The 26,352-nt window shown below is 36.8% G+C and overlaps 1 protein-coding gene across 3 annotated transcripts; it reads right to left on the reverse strand.

Annotated features, from left to right (window-relative positions):
• RAB3IP (RAB3A interacting protein) lies at window positions 1-26,336 on the reverse strand. Of its 3 annotated transcripts, XM_009887784.1 has the most exons (10): window positions 26,064-26,336; window positions 25,594-25,855; window positions 18,390-18,485; window positions 15,765-15,842; window positions 15,175-15,378; window positions 9,189-9,317; window positions 6,853-6,965; window positions 3,295-3,394; window positions 3,119-3,188; window positions 1-364 (listed from the first exon to the last, which is right to left on the reverse strand). In XM_009887784.1, the coding sequence occupies exons 1-10, from the start codon at window positions 26,312-26,314 to the stop codon at window positions 282-284; spliced, it is 1,386 nt and encodes a 461-aa protein (XP_009886086.1). In that variant the 5' UTR covers window positions 26,315-26,336; the 3' UTR covers window positions 1-281. The 3 variants fall into 3 exon arrangements, with proteins under 3 accessions (XP_009886086.1, XP_009886087.1, XP_009886088.1); XM_009887785.1 differs by lacking the exon at window positions 18,390-18,485; XM_009887786.1 differs by lacking the exon at window positions 1-364 and having other exon boundaries at window positions 3,115-3,188; window positions 3,291-3,394.
• Between the last annotated feature and the right edge of the window lie 16 nt (window positions 26,337-26,352).

Here is a 26,352-nt window from a genome sequence, read left to right on the forward strand (position 1 = left end):
TTCAGACTAACACTTTAATCAGAAGTTTTGTTTTTAAATGTAAATTACAATCACTAATACACCTGCAAGTGCTTACCACATTTGTTCAACTAAGTATTATATGTATGCATATACAGCATAGGTCAGTTTAAAACAATCACAGTAATTCTTAGTGCAATCTGCAAAAGGAGAAAGATCTTGGACCCACTTTGTGGAAATAAATATCAAGTGACAAAAAAAGATTCAGCAATTTTAGTTATGTATATTCAATGAAGTTCATGCATGCGCAAGAGTAAAAAGATCTAGAGCTCTTCCTTGTAATAGCCAAGTTTTGCTAGTGACATCTCTCTTCTCAGCTGCATAACTTCCCAGAACATCTGATCCACTAAAAAAAAAAAAAAGACAGAAATATCATCAAACATACTGAATTCATACTTTATTTCAACTGATGTATACAGGCTGCCTCACTGCACATCACTTCAGGGGAACTTAAGTAACAAACATCTAGTAAAACCAGAATTAATATGTGAGGACTATTTGTGCTTGGTTGTGACAAAATTTGTTAAAGTATTTTTTAAATCATGGTCCTATAAAAAGTTCCCAAAATTTTAGACTATTTTTTTTAAATTGGAGAACAAAAATCATCAGTACTTCTTGTCAGCTTCAATTAACTGCTGTTTCTCATTCTAATTGCCCTGCCCCTTCACTCATTTTCTGCAAAATTAAAAGACTGCAAGAAGAAAAAAGCAGAACTTTTTGGCTAAGAATTGTTTCATCAAAAAATCTGTAATTTTGTTACAATTTTTCCATTTGTAATCTTTCTTCCTCCCTCTTTTTTTCTACCAGTACCCTGACAGCAACAATAAACTAGAGAGAAAAAGGACTTTTTTTTTAATTTCATCTGTATTTTGCTGAATTTGATGAATCTACTGCATACCATAAGCTTCTAGGTGCCACAGCAATACAAATCAAAATTAAGTCTATAATTACTCAAGACAAAAATAATTTCCATGCAGTCAAGATCATGATGTAGAATGACTACAAATATTAAGCTGAGCAACAAGTACAAAGTCTTCACTACCATATTTCAAAACCGCTTTTTAAGTGACCTCTGTCTCAAAAATTGTATTGTACATGAGTAGAAATGCATGCAATGCATTATGCAGAAAATTATCATGAGTGCCTACATTCTTCTAAAGGTATTGTTGAAATATTTACATAAATTTACAAATGCAAATTCAATGCTTTTAATGGTAAAGATGACAATTGAGCTGAAACACCAAACTCAAGTTTTTTCCAAATTTCTTATGAAGAATAAATAATTATGATAATGCAGAAAATACTTCATTATTTGATGGAAAAAATATTAATTTAATTTCTTTATCCTCAATAGCAAAGTAAACAATTTTTAGTTGAAACTATTGATCCTTTTGATCAAAAGAAAAGCCTTTTAACTATAAACCAAATTAAAACTTAATTTTCAAGATCTTCTGCAATGCTAGTACATCAGTAAAAATAACTAGCATCTGAAGGTGTTATTAAACATAATTTACTGTATGAAATAGGTGAATTTCTGGTGAATTCCATGAAAACAAGGCAAGTTGACAGCATTATATTTTGTAAAGAACAGTGTCTCTATTTATCACCTCAGGAATATCTCATGTTAGAAATGGAAACAAAAGATCTGGGTGTAGCTAAAACACTGAGCTCCTGAAATTCAGAAACATCAGGAGATGACTATAGGTGAGGTAGATCAAAGTGGGGATAATTCTAGCCAAATTCTGGATGAAGACAATCCACACAGACTCAAAGGCTAGTAGAATGAAAAGCAGACATCCATAAACACTGCAATGCTGTTTCACTCTACTTTCAAAAATGCAACTGAACTACAAAAATAATAATTTAAATTTAAAAAGTGAAAGCAATTTTTTTAATTAACTATTGACATGGGGCTAGTGACAGTCCTTCTGCTGTCTGTGCTTAGCAAATCCGGGAGCCTAAGTGATATGGTCTGTTTCAAAAAAACCCTTGGACTGAAGGCTGTTGGGCAATATTCTTTGACCTACACAAGAAATACAATTACATCAATTATGTACAGTTTAAACACAATCAAATTATCATAATTTTCTCTTAAAGTGATAAACAGCTAAAATAGTCTTGCAAATGAAGACCAATAACTACAACTCCAACGTAATATATCTTTTAAGTCCAGAATTAAGTAACTAGGTGTACAGCGCGTACATTTTCATAACCATCTTCTTTTACATGGACATATTGAACCAAATAGCACAGTTAAGCAAGTTTCCAAATTACTGCATAGACAGAGTTTAAATAGGCAGTTGTTGGATATACTATTCTGACAGGAAAAAAGGAACCAGGTATCTCTGATGGGGAAAAAAAACCCACCAGCCTGAAGCAATGGCAGTAAAAAACACATCTCCCTTTTGGGGTGTGAGGTAATCAAGTCTTACTTTGTCAGATACATTTATAAGCAGAGCCCTAATCAAGAGACTTTGCAATGCCACAGCAATGACCGACACCTCATTTCTCAGCTGCACTCAGCTAAACGATTACAGTATGGCTTCCTGTTTATTGTTTTTACAATTTAACCCAAAATACCGTGATCCTTGCCAGTTCTCCCTGAAAGAAAGGGAGACACAAGAAAGTGTCTCCCACAAGAAACACTGTCTGAATTCTCAATGCACAAAATCGGAGGACACACCAAAACAACAAGTGAAAGAAGAAAAAATGGCCCAGATCAAACCAAACTTCAGGCTTTTTTGGTCTAAAATATCTCCATATTCTGTGAAAGAGCCTTTATTTTTTAATACCGTGTGGAAAAACTGTGACTAACTCCTCTCGTTCCAGAATTTTTCATAACATTTCTCATTGAATAACATAGGGGGGTTTTAGATGGACTAAAAATCACTGCTTTTTAATTTGTTGTTATTGTTTAAAAAAAACAAACACAACTTTATTAGAGGGTGGGATATCACCAAATTCTTGTAATGACAATAAGTACCAACAGATAGCTTTCTTGCAATGTCAGGTCACTGCTATCGTGCAAAGATAGGAAGTTTTAGGCACATGCACTATGTAAATTTCTATTTATATATGCCAAACACAATTTCCTACTCACCATCTTGCTGCTTCAACAGTCCTTGCTGGATGTATCGAATATACGTAAAGAAGTTACACACAGAAGTGATCTGAACTCACATAAAAATAATGGTGGTTAATATCATTTTGTATAATGCTATGGGAAAATAACTAAATAACTACTACTCAAAATGAAATCACAGTAAATCTACTTACCCTGTAACGACAGAAAGGAGAAATGTAGTAATAACTGCTTGAATCTCCTAATTTGATTCTATGCTTGCATGACTTACTTTGTCCACTGAGAGCACATTTCCTACAAAAATATAAAGTTCGCATGACTTAATAGACAAATCTGACATTAATATCTAAATACCTGCATGTGTTTAAGGTGTTAATGTAATTGCTTCATATTGGCACAGATACCCAAGTGTCTGCCTTCATTTTACAAGCTGTAATTATTACATTATGTTGTCAACTATTTTAGTTCCACGAGGACTAATTTTGTTTCAATACTGGTGGATGGTGATGAATTTCTGATTTTTAAAACTTTCTTACGCTCTGGTCATGTACTTCCATATTCCCCGATTCAAGCTGGCTTCGCAACTCTGGAACAATGGGATTACTTTAACTCATCATGTGTGAAATAAACATTGTTTAAATTACCAGTCGATGCCAACTTTTAAAGAGATTTTTTTTTTAAATTCTGCTTGATTTTTTATTTCATCATAAAGAATATCAGCCCTACAGAATAGCAGTCAATTCTCTGAAGCCTCTCAGGCGTGTTTTAAGACCAGCTTTGCAATATAAAACAATTTGAGACAAAAGAAAACAGGCTATCTGGCAATAATTCCTTCCATTACCATTATAAGAAGTTTACTTCTTCTGATGTATTGCAAGCATGTCGTATTTAGGAACAAGGAAAAGTCAGTAGTCATCACCATGAATTCCTCCCAAAAAAACAATTCAGGAAAAGGCAGCGAATTTTTAAAAATTTCCTCCAACATTCTTCAGAAAAAGAAGGTTTGAATACCTGAAGAAGCTGCTATTAATACGATCTTAATAAATGTAAATAAAACACAAATTTAATTTATTTGGAATTTCTATACTGCAGCACCTCAGATGATCCGGGTTGTCATGGCATCCACTGTTGCATTGATTTTAAAAGCTGCTGTCTCTTCTCCCTTCTATTTCCACCTCATGAAATTAGTGAGTCTAAAAACAAGCAGCCTTTCAAAAGTGAAAAAATTACTAAGCTTCTGTCGTTCTAAACAGTGGCTCGGAGGCCCTTTTAAATAGCCTGCAGCTGGTCCACAGTACTATATAAGACAGGAGAAAATTGAAGAGTGTATATGATTTTCCATAGCAATTTATAAGGACTGACAGCAGTCCATTGATCCAAGAAATCCTATAGCAGCTGAAACAAGCTGATCGCAATTTCAGTCAAGCTTTTGTGAGAAGACAGACAGCCTTTCAATGCTAGGCAAATAAAGCCCTTTTTTCCTTCTGGCTATAGAATTACCTTCTATATGTTATCTTCCATCACACCAGGTTAAATGCTGGCATGACGGTTACTACTAATGACTCAGTTCTGCACTGTACAGCACACATGCAGCTTAGCACTTTGTTCCCCATGGGGACAATTATTCAAATCCTGCGGGGAAACCCAGCTGTCCTACGTTAAAGCAGCACTTACTACACACCATCACAGGCACCATTCAATAACTCCTGTATATCAAGAACCTTTCTTCATTATTATCACAGCTCTCCGCTTTCAGCTCCTTATTTTGCTGTTGGGCTATTACCCACTATTTTATGCATCTGTTCCTCCATCCTCCAGGCAATTGTACAATAAAATAATTCCTTTAAAAACATTACTCTAGTTTTTGTTATTATTTACTTACAGTTTGTCTATGTTTTGTTGCCTATTTAAGAACATGGTTTCAATAAAAATAGTGCTTTGCACCATATAAAAATAAAAAAAATGTGAAACTGCTACTCTGATTCAGTGAAAACTGGAACACCTGTTTCCCATTCAGTGCCAGTAATCATATAGAAAGCAAAGCACATTCGCTGCCAAATTACACTTAAATACTGCATATTCCTCACCTATTACTTATCTACAAGCACTACCACTAAAGTTTTTGTTGCTACATGACAGCAGGAAAAGGGACGGACGAGTACACCTGTGGCCATGTGATACATCTAAAGTAACTACATTACAATTTGTGCATAGTCATCTCAAAATGTTAATCTATATATACCTAGCCAACTACTTCAGGATTACATCAATTCTAGGTAAAAAATTATCTTACACTGGAGAAAACAGGTTAAAAAATTTTATGATACTCCTGAATGATGCAATTGAGTCTCTTGCTTTTGAGTAAATATTTCATCATGTCAAGACACAGTGAAGTTGCTTGAACCACAATGATTTTAAATCAATTTGCCAATTGCTCTTTAATGACACATGACTCGTTTCAGTAGCTTCTGGCTCTCCATATTCTCTACTGCATTCATGGAACACAGCTCACAGCAGTGTATCTTGGACTTGAAATCACCACCCCATGAGTAGTTCCGTTATTGGTGGTGGGCCCTTCTGATGAGAGGGGTTACAGCTCAAAGAGCATGTTTTCTGGTGGCAGGAGTAAGCTGAAGAATATACAAATGCCTGAATTTTGTAGACTAATAATAATTTTCATTTATTACTTTCATTTTTATACAGCTTCTTTAAAAAGAAAGTAAAACTGAAGTAAGTTCAATGTATTATCTCTTACACTCAACAATAGAGGGAAAAAAACCCAAGAACTAAAACCCGATAGCAGTAAGAAAGAAAAAAAAAAATCTTAAGAGCCAGATGAAAACATTTCGATGCAAGTTTTCTATCAGAAAATTGAACTCTGACAATACAAATATTACAGAGACAATTGTCAACTTGACCAAAAGCTCTCCAACAGAAAAGTAAAGGCTTTCTCAAGATTTGGAAGGCTCCAGATTAATGTTGACCTTGCTTGCTTAACCCAGATATACACCAAAGCACACTACAAATCCCTTCCTTCTCCTCCACATCCATCATAGCCCCAGCGCCTCAGGCAAGTCCCTCCCACCTAACATCAATGTCTGTATCAGTACCTGACAAGTCTTGCTTCAGATTCCTCTAGAATCATTCCAAAATTTCCAAGATAATCTTCCTGTCATTCAAGCATACTTCCTGCTCTAAGTTCAAATTCACTTTCATTACCACTTCACTACGTTCCTCCTGCTCAAACTCAGAGGATTTAATCTATACACCTCTCAAATCCTTCAGCTACCTTTGTCAGTGTGCTATGTACATCCTAAATTTCTTAGGCCACAAATATTCTAGGTGTCCAATATTCAGCCTGCGCTACTTCAATACCCATTTCTTTCATTACACTTTCCAGGTGACAGCCCCTAGTTCAAAAGCACCTGGTTTAAGTATCAGGATGGTCTTCTCCAAGGAAGTAAACGTCACTTTTGCAGTCAATGCATCATAAGTAAAGTAAACAGCTCTCCCAAAAAGGGAATTTGTCTTAAAGGTTTTTTTCTATATTAGTCTTTTTTAAAGTTTAATTTACTAGTTGCTTACTTTCTGCATAATTTTTTTTAACAGCAATCCTAAAGTCTTAGATTTTAGGAAATAAAGTTTAAGATACACAAATTTGACTGAGGTGATCAGCTGATAGCAGTTTTCTCACTTCGAAAGTTATCCCAAATGAGTCAAGATTCCCCGCTCTGTCTGTTAGCTTAACGTACTTTGGTCCTCCACATTCAACTGCAGAAGCTTTCACAAATCGAACAGGTTGCAAGCCAACAGGTTCAATGCTCAGAGTGTTGTTTTCAACAGCTTCCAGAACAGCTGAGGCCAACTGGAAGAGAAATTTAGAAAACAGTTAAAAACAGCTCTGCATTATCCATTGCCTCAAAGTAGTGACACATTTCTTCTTCCGTAAAGTTGGGAACTCTGAAGAGGGTCAACTCCCTGAACAGAAATTCAATTACAAATGAGATTTTGCTTTCATTGTGAGCAAGAGGTTCCATTTCCAGGCTCCTGTTTAAAATCTGCCCTCCAAATAACCCTGCCCTCCCTGAGGCAAGATAACTGCCTTTACAGCCAGGAATGCAGTCAAGCATGTTTAAAATGCTAACTGTATTTTCAGTCATTCCTCATAAGCCCAAATAGCATATACATTTGTACATGCAGTGCTCTTGCCAGAGACTGGATACAGCACAAAATTTGTTTATTTTTAAAAAATTGCTCTAATTTTCTTGTTCTATGGAAACACAAAATGAGGCGGCATGTCTCCTTATCTTGCAAAAAAACCAAGTGTTATGTCACTGTTTTTCAGCCAAAGATAGCTTTAGAAAGGTGTCCTAACAAGTAAGACTGAACAATACAATAGAGAGAAAAGCCAACATCATACATAGAAAAGTCAGTTGTAACTTTCAAACACTAGTCTAATTAAAACATCATTTTCACGAAACAACGTGCAACTTCCCTCAGGCTTTTTATGTTAGTTCTTAATAAACACACAATAATAAGATACTAGAAATACACTCATTTTGCTTTATTGGACCCAATACTTATCCAAGACTACTGTTTAAGTATGGACAAGCACCAGCCATTACTTGATTTAAAAGAAGGTGCAATTTATGTTATTACTGAAATAATTCTGTGCCAAGGTTCTTTCCTACCGAGTAATAACAATATTTTTCTATTGTACTTCGAATATTTAAAAACCCAAATGTTACTACTAAAGTCGTTCATATGAAATACTCTGCCATCTCCCAGAAGCAAAACAAAACACTACACACGTACACAAGAGGCTACTGAGAGTTAATGTAATACTTCAACCATTCAGATAACTGTATTTCCAATTATTCAAAAACACAATACACTTGTAGTTTATTGTTTGTTTTAACTGCACATTAGTCTATTGATATTCAAGTGACAACAGAAGTCGGTCTCAATACACAGCATCTCCAAACAATAACTGATATAACTGACAAGTGCTAGAAGCGTCATTCTTTCCTTAAGAGGAAATATGAATCTACAGTAATTATATTACCACTGAAGCAGGAGAAAAAAAAAAAAAGAAAAAAAAAAGAAGTTGCTGGGAAAGACAACAGGCTGGCCTACGTACACATACTGCAGAAGCAATTTAATTCCCATAGTAACCAAGTAAACTTTTTGGTGGGAGAGGGTGGTATGATGCTGTACTCCAACCATAATGAACTGGTATACAATTAACTAAAAGATCATGCATGCTTATGGCCAGGCAAGTAACAGTAGATTAAAAGCATGGGAAAAGAACGTAACACCACATGAAAAACAACAGATAAACATTATGAAAAGACAGCATTTTCCATGTGAGGTGTTTAATTTTATTGAGAGAAAAAAAAATATCAAGTCTGAGGGCTTTAAAATTTGCTATTCTTATTTTAGCAAAGATCTAAGAATACGGTCCCTTTCCCCTAGAGACCAATACCATAACTACAGGCTGCAAATGCTACCTACGAACAAAAATGAAGCAAAGCAGTTGGAATCGGTGGAATCGGATCCACATTATTTCCAGGATGGGTAAAATTCCAGTCTTTTCTCTGTTGAATCCCATCAAATCCCTAAATCTCATTCTTGTAAATCAAAACTCTTCAAAAAAAATGCCCAGACTGTGTTTGCAGCCTTCTCTGATTGATAGGAGAGAAAACTGGTCCACAAAATCAAATATATTGGTCTCTACTGCCACCTATATAAACAAGAGACAGTGACAGGACACTATTTCTACAAGACAGTATCTTTGAAACATCAGGGGAAAAACACCAACCATTCATTCCTACAAACATCAGATTCTGCCAGACAGGAGTAACATCTGAAGGAATAGATCTAAAAAGACCGTATCTGGAATAGCATAATGGTGAAGAAAAAAAAAGGTCATTTCAATACTCCAGACTAAACTTCAGCACTTTCCTGTAAACTGTTACACTCTAATGAAACAAAAATGGTTAAACTTCCTAAGAAAACATTTTTAATACAGTCTATTGGCTTCGTGTAACATATTTGTCAGTGATCACATTTAGACTATTTCCATTACCTCACTTTTTGAGAAGGTTAAACATGGAAAGATATCTTCCCGATAAATTTTGTCCAAGAAAGGACATGTTCTGTCCATAGTAGGCTCATCCTTCCAAGATCTGAATTCATTGTACAAAGACAGGTCAGCCTAGAACACAAAGATTCACATATTTTAGCACTGCAATTATTACATTACTGTATCATTTGCAAATATCCACAGGTAAATAATGGGCATTAAAACTAAATGCTTCCCATCACACTGTGAAAGAATGCTATTGTACCCCAGCTATGAACACCTTCTGAAATTTTAAGACTGTAGATATAACCAAATCAACACATATCATTTTCAAGACACAAACATAATGCATTCACTGGTCACCACACCAGCAGGGACAAGCTAATTAGCTCTCCCCCATTTCCCAAGCTTCCAGGATAGCTTTGAAAAATTTAACTGACTGTTCAACAGAAAAAAGCCAAAAATTTTCTTCTTGATACATTTTCATTACAGCATTTTAGTCCATCTCAATTTCTGTGAGTTATAGAAGAGAAATCTAAAGAAAACAATTGCAATCCTAGGCATCTTATACATTCACCTTGCATGTCAATAGAACACATTGCTATCCGAACATAAGAAAGAAAACAGACATTTAACACACTAAATATACTAGCAAATGAAAGCAGGAATTCAATATACAAATCAATTAAAACTATACTCTTATTCTTCATTTTTCATCTTTCTGCCCAAACTCCATGTTACAACAGGAAGGCAAGAATATCCAATCTAAACCTGCCCTGGCACAACTTGAGGCCATTTCCTCTTGTCATTATCACCTGTTACTTGGGAGAAGAGACCAACCCCCACCTCGCTACCAACTCCTTTCAGGTAGCTGCAGAGATCAATAAGGTCTCCCCTCAGCCTCCTTTTCTCCAGGCTAAACAACGCCAGTTCCCTCAGCCTCTCCTCATAATTGTGCTCTAGACCCCTCACCAGCTTTGTTGCCCTTCTCTGAACACGCTCCAGAACCCCAATGTCCCTCCTGAAGTGAGGGGCCCAAAACTGGACGCAGTAATTGAGATGTGGCCTCACCAGTGCTGAGGTACAGTCACTTCCCTAGTCCTGCTGGCCACACAATTTCTGATAACGAGCCAGGATGCTGTTGGCCTTCTTGGCCACCTGGGCACACTGCTGGCTTGTATTCAGCCAGCTATCGACCACCACCCCCATGTCCTTTTCTGCTGGGCAGCTTTCCAGCCACTCCTCCCCAATCCTGTAGCATTGCATGGGGCTGTTGTGACCGAAGTGCAGGACCCGGTACTTGGCCTTGTTGAAGCTCATAGCATTGGCCTCGGCCCACTGATCCAGCCTGTCCTGATCCCTCTGTAGAGCTTTCCTACCCTCAAGCAGATCAACACTCCCACCCAACTTGGTGTCCTCTGAAAACTTACTGAGGGTGCACTCAATCTCCTCATCCAGATTGTTGATAAAGACATTAAAAAGAACAGGCCCCAATACCGAACCCTGGGGAACATCACTTGCGATCAGCTGCCAACTGGATTTAACTCCATTCACCACCACTCTTTGGGCCTGGCCATTCAGCCGGTTTTTAACCCAGCAAAGCATACACCAATCCAAGCCATGAGCAGCCAGTTTCTCCAGGAGAATGCTGTGAAAAACAGTGTCAAAAGTTTTACTAAAGTTTAGTTAGACAACACCTACAGCCTTTCCCTTGTCTACTAAGCAGGTGATTTACGAACCTGCTCCCCCACAGCTCCTCTAGTCAATGGAGAAATACTAAAAGAACCCATTAAATCACACTAGGAATAAGCATACTCTGTGTTAGGAAGAGATGGTCTTATCTGCTTTGAAAACACCTTGTTTCAGCAGCTTCATGTTGAGATCAGTTTAGCAGTGGGAAGGCACCTATTCAGTCTGGCGTTTGGGAGACCGGTACTAGGTTGCTATTGAAATCCACAACCTGTCCCATGGGCTGGCTACCCACTAACCCCTGGAGCACACTGAGGTAGTCACAGAGCACATCATCTGGTTTAGGGTTACTTGAGAAGGATCCTGTTAATGGGCACCGACACTGCTCTAAGATGTGAACCAAGCAGAGTGGGCATGAGTGGGCATACTCCTAATCCAACGTAAAAGACTCCATCTGGTTTAGGGTTACTTCAGAAGGATCCTGTTAATGGACACCGACACTGCTCTAAGATGCGAACCAAGCAGAGTGGGCATGAGTGCTTCCAATGCATACTCCTAATCCAACGTAAAAGACTAATATCGGTCCCCAACAGGACATGCAACACCATCCTCAGACTGGTTTTGACACTCTGCTGACAGAGACTTCAGTACCTTTCCCCTCCAACTGGTTGTCAAATCCCTTTCTTGTATTATCGCAGACCTATACTCCTAAAATCTAAAGCTATAGGAAGGTATGTATACTGCAAGCCAAAGATAGACCCGGATGTGATTTTAAAATTTTGTAATATTAAAAACGAACAATACAGATGAGAATGAAACAGGTAAAATAACATTTATTATTATTTAAAATAATTTCTTTTTATTCCAATTAAAAAAGACAAGTACACTGCTTTGAACCAACCTCTATCAGTCTTTTCTTCTTTCCCCATGCATTACCCCTTCTCCGAGCTGCCAGCACTTTGCCATTCTTCTACATGTATTTTTGGGGGAGTTCTTTTGCCATTTTTGTTGGGTTTTTTTTTCTCGCAAAAGAACCTACAAAAATTAGACTGGCAAATTTGTTTTCCATTAGAGCTACTTGCCTTACACTCAGGTACAATCAGGAACAACCATCTTAATTAAGCCAGACTATAGATGTTCTTGTTGCTAAGCCACCAACCTCATTGTACAAATGAAATCCAATAGGTGTAACTTGCTCCCTAAAGGAACATTTTCCATACCTTAAGACTCATCTCAGGTTTGGTTTTAAAATGAATACAATCAAGAGATATCAGCAGAAAAAAGACATTTTCAATTTGTACTATATGCTTCTAAAAAAATCAAGATGCATTTCTTATTAACTTGGTTGTTTTCTAGATTTAACTCAATTTCCCCCAAAACCCTGCAATTTATAAAGAAGCTGCTTTGTAAACACTGCTCAGTGAACATAGCTTGATACTGTTTCTTTCCAATCTACACTGTGTTACATATGAATCTCCTCCCTGCCTTTACTTGCACTTTCACTAGATCAAAGTTTTTATGACCTGCAATTAAATGTACAGCCAATTGTAATAATAATTCTAGTTAAACTTTTAATGTTTTCATTTCACAATAAAATACAACATCAGAGAAACATTTCAGCTCTTTGAACAACACTGACACACTTAGCATTTACACTGAGTGGATGCTACCTACCTGCCTAAGATCCAGGCAGCTATTCAGCTTGGCTAAATCTAGTCAATACCTAAATTAATTAGATACATCTACTTATTCTAGAGGTTACTCCCACATGCTAGGAGCCATTTCTATGGGATGTTGGCACCCTTCTGGCTCCACTGCCATTTAGGGTAGACAGACAGCCACTCTAACTCTGTCTACACTCCACAAAGAAACTTGAGAGCTGATATGTATTACACCCAGCTTCATCCAACATCTCAAAACACCGTGCTCTGGGTGGTAGACTCTCCGTAAGGGTCCAAAGCTATATTCCCCACACCACAAGGCCACTACGTACCTCTGAGCAAGGGTGCTCTCAGCCCCCCGTTTTGAAGCCAAGTCACTGAAAATCAGAAGAACAACACACAAAGGCTAACCTAATTCAGTGGCGAGAACATTTAGGGGGCAGAATGAGGGTTTCAGAACCAGTTCCTAGAAATGCAAGAACATTTCCCCTAGACCAACAATAAACAAAAGCAGTAAACAAAACCACAAAATACTGGATAACAAAAGCAGTAGGGAAGCCCTATCTCCCCTGCTTAAAACAATGTCCTAACCAGCATGCCAGAGGCAGTCTTGCTTTCTTCAACCCATGTTGCTTCTTCAACCCATTAAGTGCTCCTGCTCAGAAGAGAGCTAGAAAGCCAAGTCCCAGCAGGTGGAAAATCCACGTGTTTTTTTCTAAGTCCCTGAGCTGCCACTGGAAGAAACCTGTTTTGAGCAGCCTTGATCAGCACTGAAGTGTCTCCTTCTGCAGCCAACAGAAAGGTGACTGAACTAAAGAAAAATGTCAGGCAGACTGGACGTTCTGCAGCATGTCCTTCACATTCACCACTTTCTCTCCACAAGAAATTAAGGCAAAACAGATTTCTCCCCTCTCTCACTCTTGCCTGACACTTAAAAATTTCATTGAGTCATGACCTCTGTGTGATGCTTACAAAGTAACTGGATTCCATCCCAGCCCTCCCCCTTTCTGAAAAGCAATAAGGATTCATTTTTAATAAGGAAAACATCCTGGATACCACTGAAAGCAGGCAGGCAAGATGTAAAGCCTTTTTTTTTAATTTGTGAAGCCTGAGTAGAAAACAGATTAAGAAAATGCCTTTATTTACTAGAGTTTTCATAAAAAGGTGCATAATATAAATGCACTTAATGATGACCGGCAAAACAAAGTATAAAAATGGCCACTGTGAATCACATTAAAGATCCATTTAGCCTGTTACCTGTCTGACAATGGGCAGCAGTCACAGAGCTTGCTGTAGAACAGTATGAGAGGAGACAGCAACATGTCTTCATTTTACAGCCTCTCAACTACTAGCAATCTGTAGTTAAAGACGTTTCCTAAGCCAAATGTCATCTATCTTCTATATACCTTGACAGCCTTTTCTTTTGTCACTCTGCATGACTACATTTTAAACACATTTATATTTTTAATCTTGCTATCTCGTGACAATGAGTTGTAAAGTTTCATTATGTACTGACTGAAAATGATTTTACTTTTAGCTTCCAGAGTTTTCCTGTTACAAGAAATCATGAATATTTGTTCACCATTCATCTTCCTCATGTTACCTGTGATCGTATAGATTTTTAGTCTACCTCAAGTGCCTCCCTCTACACAGAAATACTTCTATAGGTTTGACCATTTATGTCACACTTCCTCATATTTTCATTGTGTCCTTTCAGAGATGAAAGTACCATAGCTGCATGCATAGACACACACATTTACTATGTGTTTATACAGCAGTATAATGCTTTTTCTTTTGCTATTTATTCCTTTTCTAACAACTTCTAAGGCTCTGTAGGTCTTTGACCATCACCGAGCACTGAGGTGGTGTTTTCAGGGAATTATCCACCAGCACACTTTTTTCCAGCACAATGTAGCTATTTCTAAGTCCACAACAGTATGTCTGCTAGCGTTGCATTTTTCCTAGATGCCTCATTTCTCATTTATGGATTTTGAATTTCATCTGCTGTTCTACTAACCAGTGAGTATCATAAGATCCTTCTCAACCCTTTGGTCACTTTTTGCTAATAGCATTCCAAGGACCCAAGCACCAACCTGTTGCCTCATTATTTCCCCATTTTCAATTACAAGAGTAGATTTTTAAAAATAAAAAAAAAACAAACTAAAAAAACACAGGCCCCTCTGGGACTGCAGTGGTAACTCTCCTGTTCTCTAATAAATCACTAATTCTGTCTCTTCCCTGGCCTCTTTCACCCATTATTGATCTATAAAATTACTCTTCTTCTTTCCTATGACAGTTTATGAAACGTTTATGAACTTGTGGTGATAGACTTTGTAAAAAAGCCCCCAGAACTTGTCGTTCAGTTATACTGTATTTTTCTTTCTTGAATTCCCATCTTTCAATTATTCATTCCAATATTTCAAATCTTACCTCATCTTCCCATCATGATTTAAAGGTAAAAAAGACTTGGAAATATCACCACATATTGGTATGTAAGAAAAAATTTCTTTCATTAATGAAAAATATCTCTAAAATAGTCCATATTACATGAAGATTTAATATATACTAGATTTACTATGAGTAAAACAAACAATAAAGCCAGCTTATCAGCAAAAAGAGGACAATCCTTGTACTGTTACCTCTTTACAGTCTTTTACAATTGGCTGCATCATGGTCAAGTCCTGATGACTGCCACCCATAGCACTGCTTGTACTCTTGTTTCTTGCATGGCCTTTCTTAAAAGGAGTTTTTCCAGTAGACTGAAACTCCTTAGTTGGAGATGTCGGTGAAGTAGACAGTACTAGTGTTTTCAATGCTGCTACTTCAGCCTGGAGGACATCAATCTTGGAGGGGGAGCAGAAATAAAGTAATTAACAAACAAAAACATCATCCTAGGCTATGAATATGTTAAATCATTTAACAAAATTTCCACTTATCTTGGTTCAAATCAAGACTTCATCTTCCAAGAGTACTAACACACAATCGCCTATGCAAAAGCATACTGTAGTAACACTGGCTTCCTATGCACCTTGCTAGCTATCTGATATGATGCTGAAACACCAGCTGCGTCCACAGACATTAGCTAAGAATATGTCAAGGTGACACAAAACAACTTAGTATATATTTAATAATGTATACAGGTAACACTCTATTTACATCTTTATGATTCACACTTTAGATTTATAACCATGCAAAAAAACCCAAAGCAAGCAAGTTGGAAAAAACTCACCTTTCCCTGTGCTTCTTTTAACTGTTTTTCTGCTGCAGCTTGTTTGACATTAGCTTCTTTAACCATCTTGTGTGCTTCCTATAAAAAATGTTTAGCTATGTAAATGCTTCACACAAATTTACAAAATCTAGTAAAAAAAAAACCTAAGGACATACTTTTGCTTCATGAAGACTACTTCTGAATAGTAAGTTGTGCAACAGCCTGAAATTAAATAGTTACACACCAAAAAAGACCTACAAATCTATCATCTGGATTCATTACTGGCCCACCAAGTCTCTTCTCCTTGGTCCTGAGCCCAGATTCAGAAATTCAGCAACTCCACCCACCCCCCTCCAGCAGGAACAATACCTGTCATGAACACCAGGCTCCAGTCACGCTTCAGTGGCTGACATGTCAAGCTCCTTGACCCCCAAGAGAAAGACTCAACCAGTAGCAACAAAAGCAACATGGGCACAGTCGCGCCTTCAAAAGAACTTCTCCCCTTTTCTAGCCAGAATAACCAGTTTTAGTCAACTGTAAATTTGTGCATGAAGGAACCGGTCAAACAACTCTGAAGTCTAAATTCTTACCATCAACTCAACAGACAAAGCAATAAGTTAAAAATAGTTTACAGATTAATAAACATTTAAGTAGAACAGAAAAAGCACTGAAAAACAATCCAACTAAAGAAACAAAGCTAAGCCAATTAAGAAGAAAGTGTAAAAGGACTGGGAATTTTTTATGGATCCTTTTACCTCATACCTCTAAGGCTTTTGACTGCATAATGTATTTGTTTAGGCTCTTGATCCAGCAATTTGCTCCTGTGATCAAACTATTCTTCTTACTTGGTACTTACTGAAGGCAACAAAGATTGCAAGATCAGGGCCACAGACTAAATTACTTAGGACAGGATCCTTCTCATATCTGTAAAGCGCCTAGCACGTATCTGGACGCTATATAAATAAAACAAAAAAGTTCATACATCATCATACCAAAAGATCTGGCTCTCACTGGCATACAACAGAGCTGTATAATGTGCGTTTGTAAAATTCTCTTAAATAAAAACAGACACATGCAGGAATGGGAACATACACATTTATACAATGTGTACAAATACATTTAACATTGACCATGCAGTTTCTGCTTAGTGATGCACCTTTGAAAGCAAAGCATGTTCCAGTGCAATAATATAATATATACACCCAGCTGTGCAAAACAAGTCTCAATCCTCCATTGGGATGCATTAATATAGGCTCCAGCGTATCCACTTATGTAGTCACTGAAGTCAGTGGGATTCAGAATAGAACATGAATTCAAGGGCTGTAGGTCCCAGTGCAAAAATCAAGAAACCTCACCACTGTGTGTTGTTAGGGCCTCTTAGTGAAATCAAATCACAAAAGAAAATTCAAGTGACATACCCACTACAGTTGGAAGTTCTGAATAATTAAAATGCAAATCATTATTATGAATACACTATTTCAAACATAGCTTTAATAAATTGATACTGTTCTAAGCTATGAAGTATCATTAATATAAAATTTCACTGATTATTTTTATTCCTCTACAGTTAAAATACCTGCCCAACATTTTCCTGCCCCCCAACATATACAAGTATTTATGCTAAAAAGTACCCTTCCAGTCTTCCATTTATTCTCTACACACAGGAACTGCATAATATTTTAAGTAACTTTGCCCCACCGGGATGATCTAATAAAACATGTTGCCAGCCCACAGAGCAGTTTGTATTTTGATTTTTGAACGTCAGTATTTTCAAGGTTTTAATAGCACTTTCATACCAATAAATCATCATAGGTTTACATACTGTTTCTAAAAACATACCTAATGTTGTATCTTTATGCATATGCTGAAAACCAATACCTACAATTTGGTAAACATACAAATCATCTCTGGATTATGACATTTATTCTGACAGTTATGGGTATCACAATTTAGCCTCTAGGTATTGCTATATGTAATCCTATGATAAAATGAGAACAGATCCTGCTTCAAGTATGGATTTAAGATATTTTTTTCTGTGTAATACAGCCTCACAATCTTTGCTGGCACTACTGCCTTTTTCTCAAATGAAAAGGTCCCACTTAAAGTTCAGGCTTCTCACTTGGTAACCAGGTTCCACCCTGGTGTATCACTCAGTATTAATGTTTCTTTTCAAGTTTGTGGGAGTAGCATGCTGCCAGACCCAAAATTCAAAAGCTGAAAGCATGGTTAATTTATGTACTTGCTACCTCCATTGATCTGGCACTACATTATTTTTTTTTTTTATTTAGTCACCATGGCAACCCCAAATTTAGCCCTTATCTAGATAGCATTATTGTCAGACAGAGAAGCTGTCTCAAAATAGTTATGCCAAAAAATAAGCTTAAGTAGTTTTAAGCTTTCTGATATATTTTCCTCATTTTCTTCGTTTTGTGTCTAGGCCAACTGACAAGCTCAACAAGGTCTCTTTCATCTAATGAAAAGTCTACCGCTTGCTCTTAAGCCTCTACTTCAACACACACGGGTCTTCAGGACACAAATCCCTTTATAAGCTTATTGCAGAAAAATTCAGCATACAATATACTGATTCTACATAAAACATCTGGCTCAGCTTCCTTTAAGTATATCACATCGAAGACTCCAACAAACCTCAAACAGACTAGCTGTAAGTTCTTCCAATTCCTGTCCAAGTTGATCTCGCACTTTAGAAAGCCTTTCACATTCTTCATCTTTTAACTTCAGCTCCTATGGAAAATTGAAAGTTATTTATTCTGACTTAGAGTAGTAATTTGGCCTTTTAAAGCTAATACCACAGATGGGGGGAGAAAAAGAAAAAAAATAATCAGAGGCACATAAAACCTTTGCTAAACAAAGCCTTTCAAAATATTAAGCTTAATACTAGAAGCAATTAATACTGTACATACATATAGCTATTCCTCCTGCTATATACCAGGCCAATCTAAAGTATCTCTAACCTAGCCATCAGCATTTCCAAAATACTCTGAAGTAAAAGAATTTTTTTTCCTGAAAGTATAGAAGACTTAAGTCACTTAAAATATAGATCAAGTTAATTATTGGGACAGACAAAATACCAGTTCTGTTTACCCATTCCTTAACAGACACTTAAGGAAAGTAATGCTCTTTTTTTTTAAAAAAAAAAAAAAAAAAAAGCAGCTTTGTCTCAAGACAATCTCCAATTCTAAAAGAATCTTAAAACATATTTTACTATAAATATTGTCCCCTGCATATCTCCTTACAACTAATACAACTCAAAAATCATACCACAATTCTATCCTTGCTCTTGTTTATGCAGATATATAAATCAAATTACAGCAGCTTAATGAAATTCAAAATATTATTTATCTACAACACTAAAATTTGGGTGAAGGCAGCCTGACTATACCACTCTAAGATTTTAACACACATTTGGCAGTATAAGGGTTACACATGCCCAATCGCATCTGTATTGTCCTAAGTCTGAAGGAAAAGTGGGGTAATTTGCAGAGAAGCACAAAACACTAAACAAGGAATTTGAAAGAAGGGTTCCTCTCCCCTTTCCCAACCATTAAACCCTGGAATCTCTTGCAAGAAGGAGAAGGATAGAGAGAAAAAGGGAAACAAAAGCAGCAGGCTCCACTATAACCTTTCAAGCATTTTTTTGGCCCCATCTCTCCTCCTACCCCCATCTAGCTCTTCCGCCTCTTCTTTCCCCCCGCCAAGCCAGCTATTACACTACCACCGCCCCTGAAATGCGGGACCCAAGCCTGTCACTGACACATTAGACTCCAAATACAATCTAGCAAGGCTTTGCTTTGAAAACCTCCAGAAACTAGTAAAGAAAACAGCTGCCTTCAGAAAACTCTGGGAGGTCAGTCACTACACACTCAAAAAAAAGGCCCAAATGGTACCTTCCCTTGTGTTTCTGGGAGGTGGCTAGTATTCCTCCCAAAGTCTTCATGACTGAGCAGTGTTGTACACAATGATGTGGGGAAACTACACCTTGCCTTGTAGCATGCTGATACTAGGTCTTGCTTTCAACTTCTGCAGTGAAACGGGCAACAGATTTTCCTCTAAGATGAAGGGTCCCCTTTGACTCCTAAATTCAACAAGTGTTTAAGGACTGTTCTAGACTCATATAGTATAAAAGGCATTATTTCTCCCTTCTTTTATTTGGTTTTAACTTTGGATATTAACTATTTTGAAAGGTACCACTTAAATGATCGGGTTTTTCCAAACATGGTACTTCTCAGAGTACTCAACTGTTATTTACTAGCTACTATTCTGCACACAGTGACCTACCTCAAAAAAAAAAAAAAAAAGAAAAGGCAGGAAAATAGCTACAGATGGAGGGAAAAGAAGCAAAAAGGAATATAAAAAGCCAAAGAGAAAAAAAAATATTGGAAAAAAGAAGAGGTTAAAAAAAGAAAGGGGAAACAATTTTACTGATTAATTTTGTGTTGGTTTGAAGTATTTCATACCTAAAGTATGGCTCTTAACAAGGAAATGAAAGATTCTGATGCAAATGCTTAAAGCTCAAGTTTCATGTGTTCCTATATTGCAGAGTACATAATACATTTCATTTGGTTTACTTCACTGATTTGTAAGGAAAATGCTACATACACATCAATACTTCTTAAAAGGAGGTTTATTAATCTTCAGGTCAAGAGTTATCAAACTCACAATGAAGGCAGAACTACCCCAGGTTCACTTTTGGGCTATCACTACCAATACACTATTTTAAGTGAGATGCTTACAGTTTTGCCTGCAACTGGAAAGATTAGCGGGGTTTAAATTAAAATTTAGGCAGACAAGTAAAGCTACTTAACGAAAACAAAAAGGAGACAACACCAGGCAGTCTACTACACATGGCTGCTTAGCTAGATTTGTCAAGCACTGGGCAAGTTTCCATGACATGATTCAGAAGGAGCATAATATAACACATTATTTTGCCAAGCAAGTTTAATAGCTTGGGTTCTTCAAGCAGGGCAGAAATAAAGAGTGCCCAAAGCAAAAAGCTTAGCAGTTATTAGAAACTTTACTGCTGCCTGTGTTTTAAAGGTATTACTGGAGGCTTCCCAGCCATACACAACATAGAGGCAGAAAAGACTTGCGTGTGCTAGACTAACCATCCATGCTGCAGTCCTTCCCACATTACTGTTATGAAAAAGTAACTACATGAACAAAATAAGCTATTATAAAGCACAACACACACAGTTAACTTAAGAAGGTAATAAAAAAAAATTTAACTTGCATGGAAAAACACCGTAAAGTTTTTTAAAAAAAATCCTATATCAAAGAGTCACACTACCGCTTATTTCACTTTGATCTTCACAGACTACAAGGTGCCTCTTTAGAAAGAACCAGTGAGATAAACAATGCAAATTGCTGCTTCAAAAGCATTCGTATTTTAAATTCTAGGAAGAAAATCATCCTGCATCTAGTTCAGCAATTTAACCAAGTCAGAACTAGATGCAAAAGATAAAGGAAAGAGCAAAGATTTTCTACAGATTATCACCTAAAATCAGAACCGTGGGATACTGCTTAATTCTGAAGTTGTCAAAAAAGCTTGCATTTATATTAGAATATGTTTCTCTTTGAATGGTCTTCACTCAGCACCCAAGTTAAGCAACCTACAGAAAAATTAGTCCACTGCAACCATATTTACAAGGGTGTTCAATGTGACAGAATATCTTTTCAGAGACAAGAGCATTTCACAAACTATTGAATTATCTTGTGGTATGGGTGAAGATGTTTCTGTTTTGCTTGCATGTAGTCTTCTACTTGCCTGATAAAATTTCTATGCCTACAACAGCATCAGTCAGAGGTATGGAAACTGAAAAATTTCATCATGCAAAGACAGCAAGGAACTTCTAAAACACCTTCAGAGAACAAACCCATCTTTCAAAATCACAAGCCACTGACCTGACAATTCAGTTGCAATTTGGTTTAGAAAAGCTTGAAAGCATACTCTTCAGGGGAGTTTTGGGATGGTATATTATTCTGGAGCATCCTCATTTTTATCGTTTAACTTACAAGCAAATGACAATAGAAATTTAAGAATGTTAAAGGCACTGTACAGTACTATTGGAATTCCTGGGTAGTTATTGTGAATGTCTTTATTCATTAATTCATGTAGAGTTATAAAATGTCATGTTTTACTGATGGTAAATCTATTTTTCCACAATGCTAGACTGTGCAGAAACACTATAACAACGGCAACAGCCTCTGTTACACTGCATTCTTTGACAATACAGGTAGAATAATGGAAAAATATCTACTTCAAATCCTGTATTGACACACAAGACCTGGAGACAAGGGATCAAACTGCACTACTCAGTTTGTTTCTGAGATGAAGAATGTATACAGAAATTGCAGACTTTGACAGAAAAATCTAGATCTGAGGATCAGGTTCTTACAGTACCATTGAAATGTACAATACCACATTCTATACTGTCACCTCCTTCACAAGAATCACTGTATCAGCAGGGAAAAAACTCTCAATTTCACTATACTAGGGAAATATCAGTAATTCACATTTCTACTACAAGAAGTCAAACATGGTTTTACTTGTTACCAACAAACCTACAGATCTTAATCTAAAGACTGTGGGCAGCATGGAATTCATTCTCAAACCAAATACAGTATTTGCAACCAACATCTCTGGTAGACTGCTCTTTCCTCATCAGAGAGGAGGGATAGCCATCAGCGACAGCTGATCATTTCAACACTCCAAGAGAAAACATACCACCACAGAAAACCAAGTTTCCCTCTGCAGTCATGGATGACATCATTATACTGATGGTCTAATTGGTGAGGAAACAACTTCAAGGCCAAATCACATAAAAATTCAAGAAAAAAACAACTATGAACTGCCACAGCTCAGAAACTACAAGTGAGCTATCCAAAATACATGCATCACGCCAGTTAATTATGATGAAAAGCAAACAAAAGGTATTCCTTTCCAAGGACACCAGTAAACTTGCACATCAAGAAATACCATATATCAAAATACCACCACTATTCTCTCAGATGTTATCTATGTTATTCACACGTGGTTAATCTACCTTCATTAGCCACAGTGACACAGCTCAATCCAAACATGGCAGAAAAAACGCAAATGCATAGGCACAAGGACATAAGGTCCCAGGCACTGAATCACTAAGCCTTTTAACACCTTCTCAATTTTCCTGATGCTACTTCAAAGGGGTAGCAAAACACGGAGAAAGGTTCAGATCATCTAAAGCAAGGGTTCTTCAGCTCCACTTTACCGAATATGGCCAGAAATAAAGTCTTCAGTGAAAAAAATAAGCAAAAGTTACCTGAATGGTCTCAACAAAGAGTGAAAAATCTATGTAATTTCAATTAAGGGGGCATTTTAAGACAAAAATATATCCAATCCTATATGCTTCATCAGTATAGAATGCTGTTCTGCCATCAACTCTGACCCAGCCTTTCTCCCAGTCTTATGGCATGATTTGGTGCTGCAACCGATTTAGATTGAAGTAGAAAGTATATTACCTCTTGTCAAGAAAAAAAATTGACTTTCTTCAATAATTTTACCAGAAATGCTGTTCATTTTGAGAACTCTGTAGTCTTAAGAAATACAAGGCATACACAAAGTAGAGGGGGAAAAAAAAAGAAAATCCAAATCATTTCTTCAAGAACCATACTTAAATTTCTAACAATTACATGCCATACATATATTTTCTAATATAAAAATCTGAAAGCATATTAAGAAGAGAGTTGTGCTCCAAGCAGAGACATGAAAAAAAAATTAGACAGTGGATCCCTAAGGTTCAAAATTCCATTTCGTTTCTAGTTCCCTTTTGATCTCAACTGCAACAAATTCAAATAAATCTTTAAGGCATATTACAATAGCATACAGTTTGGGTAAGAAATTTGGAACAAATGAAAAGTGCAACATAGCAAATCTGTGTTTACTTTAAGCCTGGAAACCTTACAGACTACAGACCTTCCAGGAATGAACAATGAGCTCACAAAATTCAAGTGCAAATTGTAATTCTCATTTTTCTCACTGTTCTTAATAAACAGCACAGGGACTTACAAAGAATTTAAAACCACTATGCAAAAAACAACCAACTATACACAGGCACTACCTATTAATTATATCCCTACAGATTTTTAAACTGAGTACTCTTTGACAAAAGTGAATATACTTGGAAATAAAAGTTTAAAGACTGCATGACATACTGAATATTGCAGAGCGGGTACAGCCCTATGTGAACAGCCATGACTTTTGGGAGAAAGCAATCAGAGATTAATTATGGATAGAAAAAACTAGTCCTCATACCAGAAGTGTAAGAATACCTCCTATTACAGAAGGAATAGGGTTTATTATTGTACAGTCTGTAAAGACTCCTGCTATGACTCCTGTGTTATTGAGCAATTCTGAAACAGTGCAAGTTTAGGAAGACAAGCAGACAAAATAAGTTATCCATCCAGTATAACACTGGTAAGAATCAACCTGATGGGCTGAGAATTAGCAAGAACTTTGACACGAACGGTCTCAAGTTAGTGCTGAATCGCTTTTGTCAAGATGACTAAAGAGTTTGAAAATACATAACATGCAGTTAGTAGGTCCTAGCAGCCTTAATGCCATTTCCTTAAAAACGACCTTAAATTTCAGAGTGAAATAGGAAACATTTCACACTTAAGAGACAAATTGGTATACACTGGAATAAGATTTTCAGATAATTCCAAGGCAACAGCAGCTGATTTGAGTTGTGGTTTTCAAGTACATTACCTGTACTTTGGTATACTGTCAGGAGCTGGAAGAGCTTTTCTAAAGTTTAAATTTTAATTTGTTCTTACTTTCTCAGGTTCCAAGTTTAACTGCTAGGATTACATATTCACATGCAAGGTCCTCAAACTTAGCTCAGGTTAATGTTTCCTTTCAGTGGTCAAATGCTCCGCAAATGAACACATTAGCAAAGGAAGCAACTACTCAGCAATAAAACAACCAACAGAAGAAGTGATGTCAGAACCCATATTTCAGATTCACATTAACAAGACAGAAATTATGACTACATTCAACAAGGTGAGGTAACAAACAGAAGAAAACAAGTTCAAACACAAGATAAGATGAGTTTAGATCTAAACAGGAATGGAATCATGTAGAAGAAAGGACACAGATACAAACCGCACAAAATCTTGAAAGTTTAAGCACAGAGGGATGTTAAAATGATAAATAATGGCTTTGCATTTATATAGCACCATCCATCCAAACAAGACAAAGCGCTTTACAAATATTAATGAATTGAGCCACAGTGTCTTCAAAAGTATCCATATTCAATTTGAAGTGTGGTGTAACAGTACTCTGAAGAAAATCAGTTGACAACTTTACTGCTTCTTTCCTATGCAGGCATTCCCCTATTAAACATCGCAAGTACCCCTGTTCTACAGCACTTCTATATTCCATGACACATGCTACACATTTCTTCTCTAGGAGAAAGAAGACTCAATAGGTATATAATCAGCATCTATAAATACTTACACGGTAACAATGGAATGACAGAAAATTACTCTTATTCTCAAGTGTCAGAATGAAGAAATAGTCTACATTTCAAAGAAAAAACGTGTTTAAGCAGATATTACAGCAAAAGCTTTCCACGGTTAAGTTGTAGCAACACTAGGAAAAAAACACTATCAAGGAATAATTCTAAGACATTAGCACTGCATGCATTCAGCATAACTTTACATAAAATAATTACATCCTAATATTTCTGTAAGAAGTTAGTAGACTCAGAGTACACCTTCTGGCCCATCTATCATTCTGCAATATTAGAACCACTCTGAAGAGAGAAAAAGCGGGAGACAAGACAACGAGCCTTACCCTCTGAGCTTTTGCAAGTTCTTCTTTCAATCTTTCATAGCCCTTTTCTCTTACTTCCAGTACAGATGGGCTCCGTAAGTGAGATAAACTGTCTGTACTCAACCCAAAAATATCTTCATTTCCTTCAGCAACATCTGCTACTGTAGCACCCTGCAAAAACTCTTTCTCTGCATTATTGCTCTCCTTTCTGGAATTATTGTGATTGAATGACCCACCCTGGGGTCCAGAGGTAGAACAAAGTACTGCGTCGGTAACATTGATGCTGAAAAGAGAGCGATATATTTTTTATTTATATAATACATTGAGAATAAATACTTTAGAAATGGTAGTAGTGGCGTTGAATGTACCATTATGGACAAAATTTAATATGACAACATTTTAAGTAATATTAAAGTTATATCTTTAGTAAAGCAAGCAGTTTATGTACAACAAACATCAGCAATTTAAATAGAAAGACACACAGAACTTACCTGACACCTGACACTTCTCCACAGTTCAGTTGTCTGGGAGATGAATAAACAGGTTGCGTGGGAAGGTCAGAAACATTTAATGCATTGGGTTGGATTGGTGTGGAGGACACAACAGAAGGATGTGGTCGGTAGATAACACTGGGTGAGGTAGTTTGTTCCTGAGTCCCTGGCTCATTTACTCCAAGAAGATCTGGTGTTGTAGGTGAAGCGAGGTTCACTTCATGAAAGCCTTCCAAGGGGTCACTGGCCATAATAAAAGCCTCATCATATGAAATCCTGAATTAAATAA

This window comes from Charadrius vociferus, unplaced genomic scaffold (assembly GCF_000708025.1).
Source record: "Charadrius vociferus isolate BGI_N301 unplaced genomic scaffold, ASM70802v2 scaffold125, whole genome shotgun sequence".
In the NCBI taxonomy this organism is placed as follows: Eukaryota; Metazoa; Chordata; class Aves; order Charadriiformes; family Charadriidae; genus Charadrius; species Charadrius vociferus.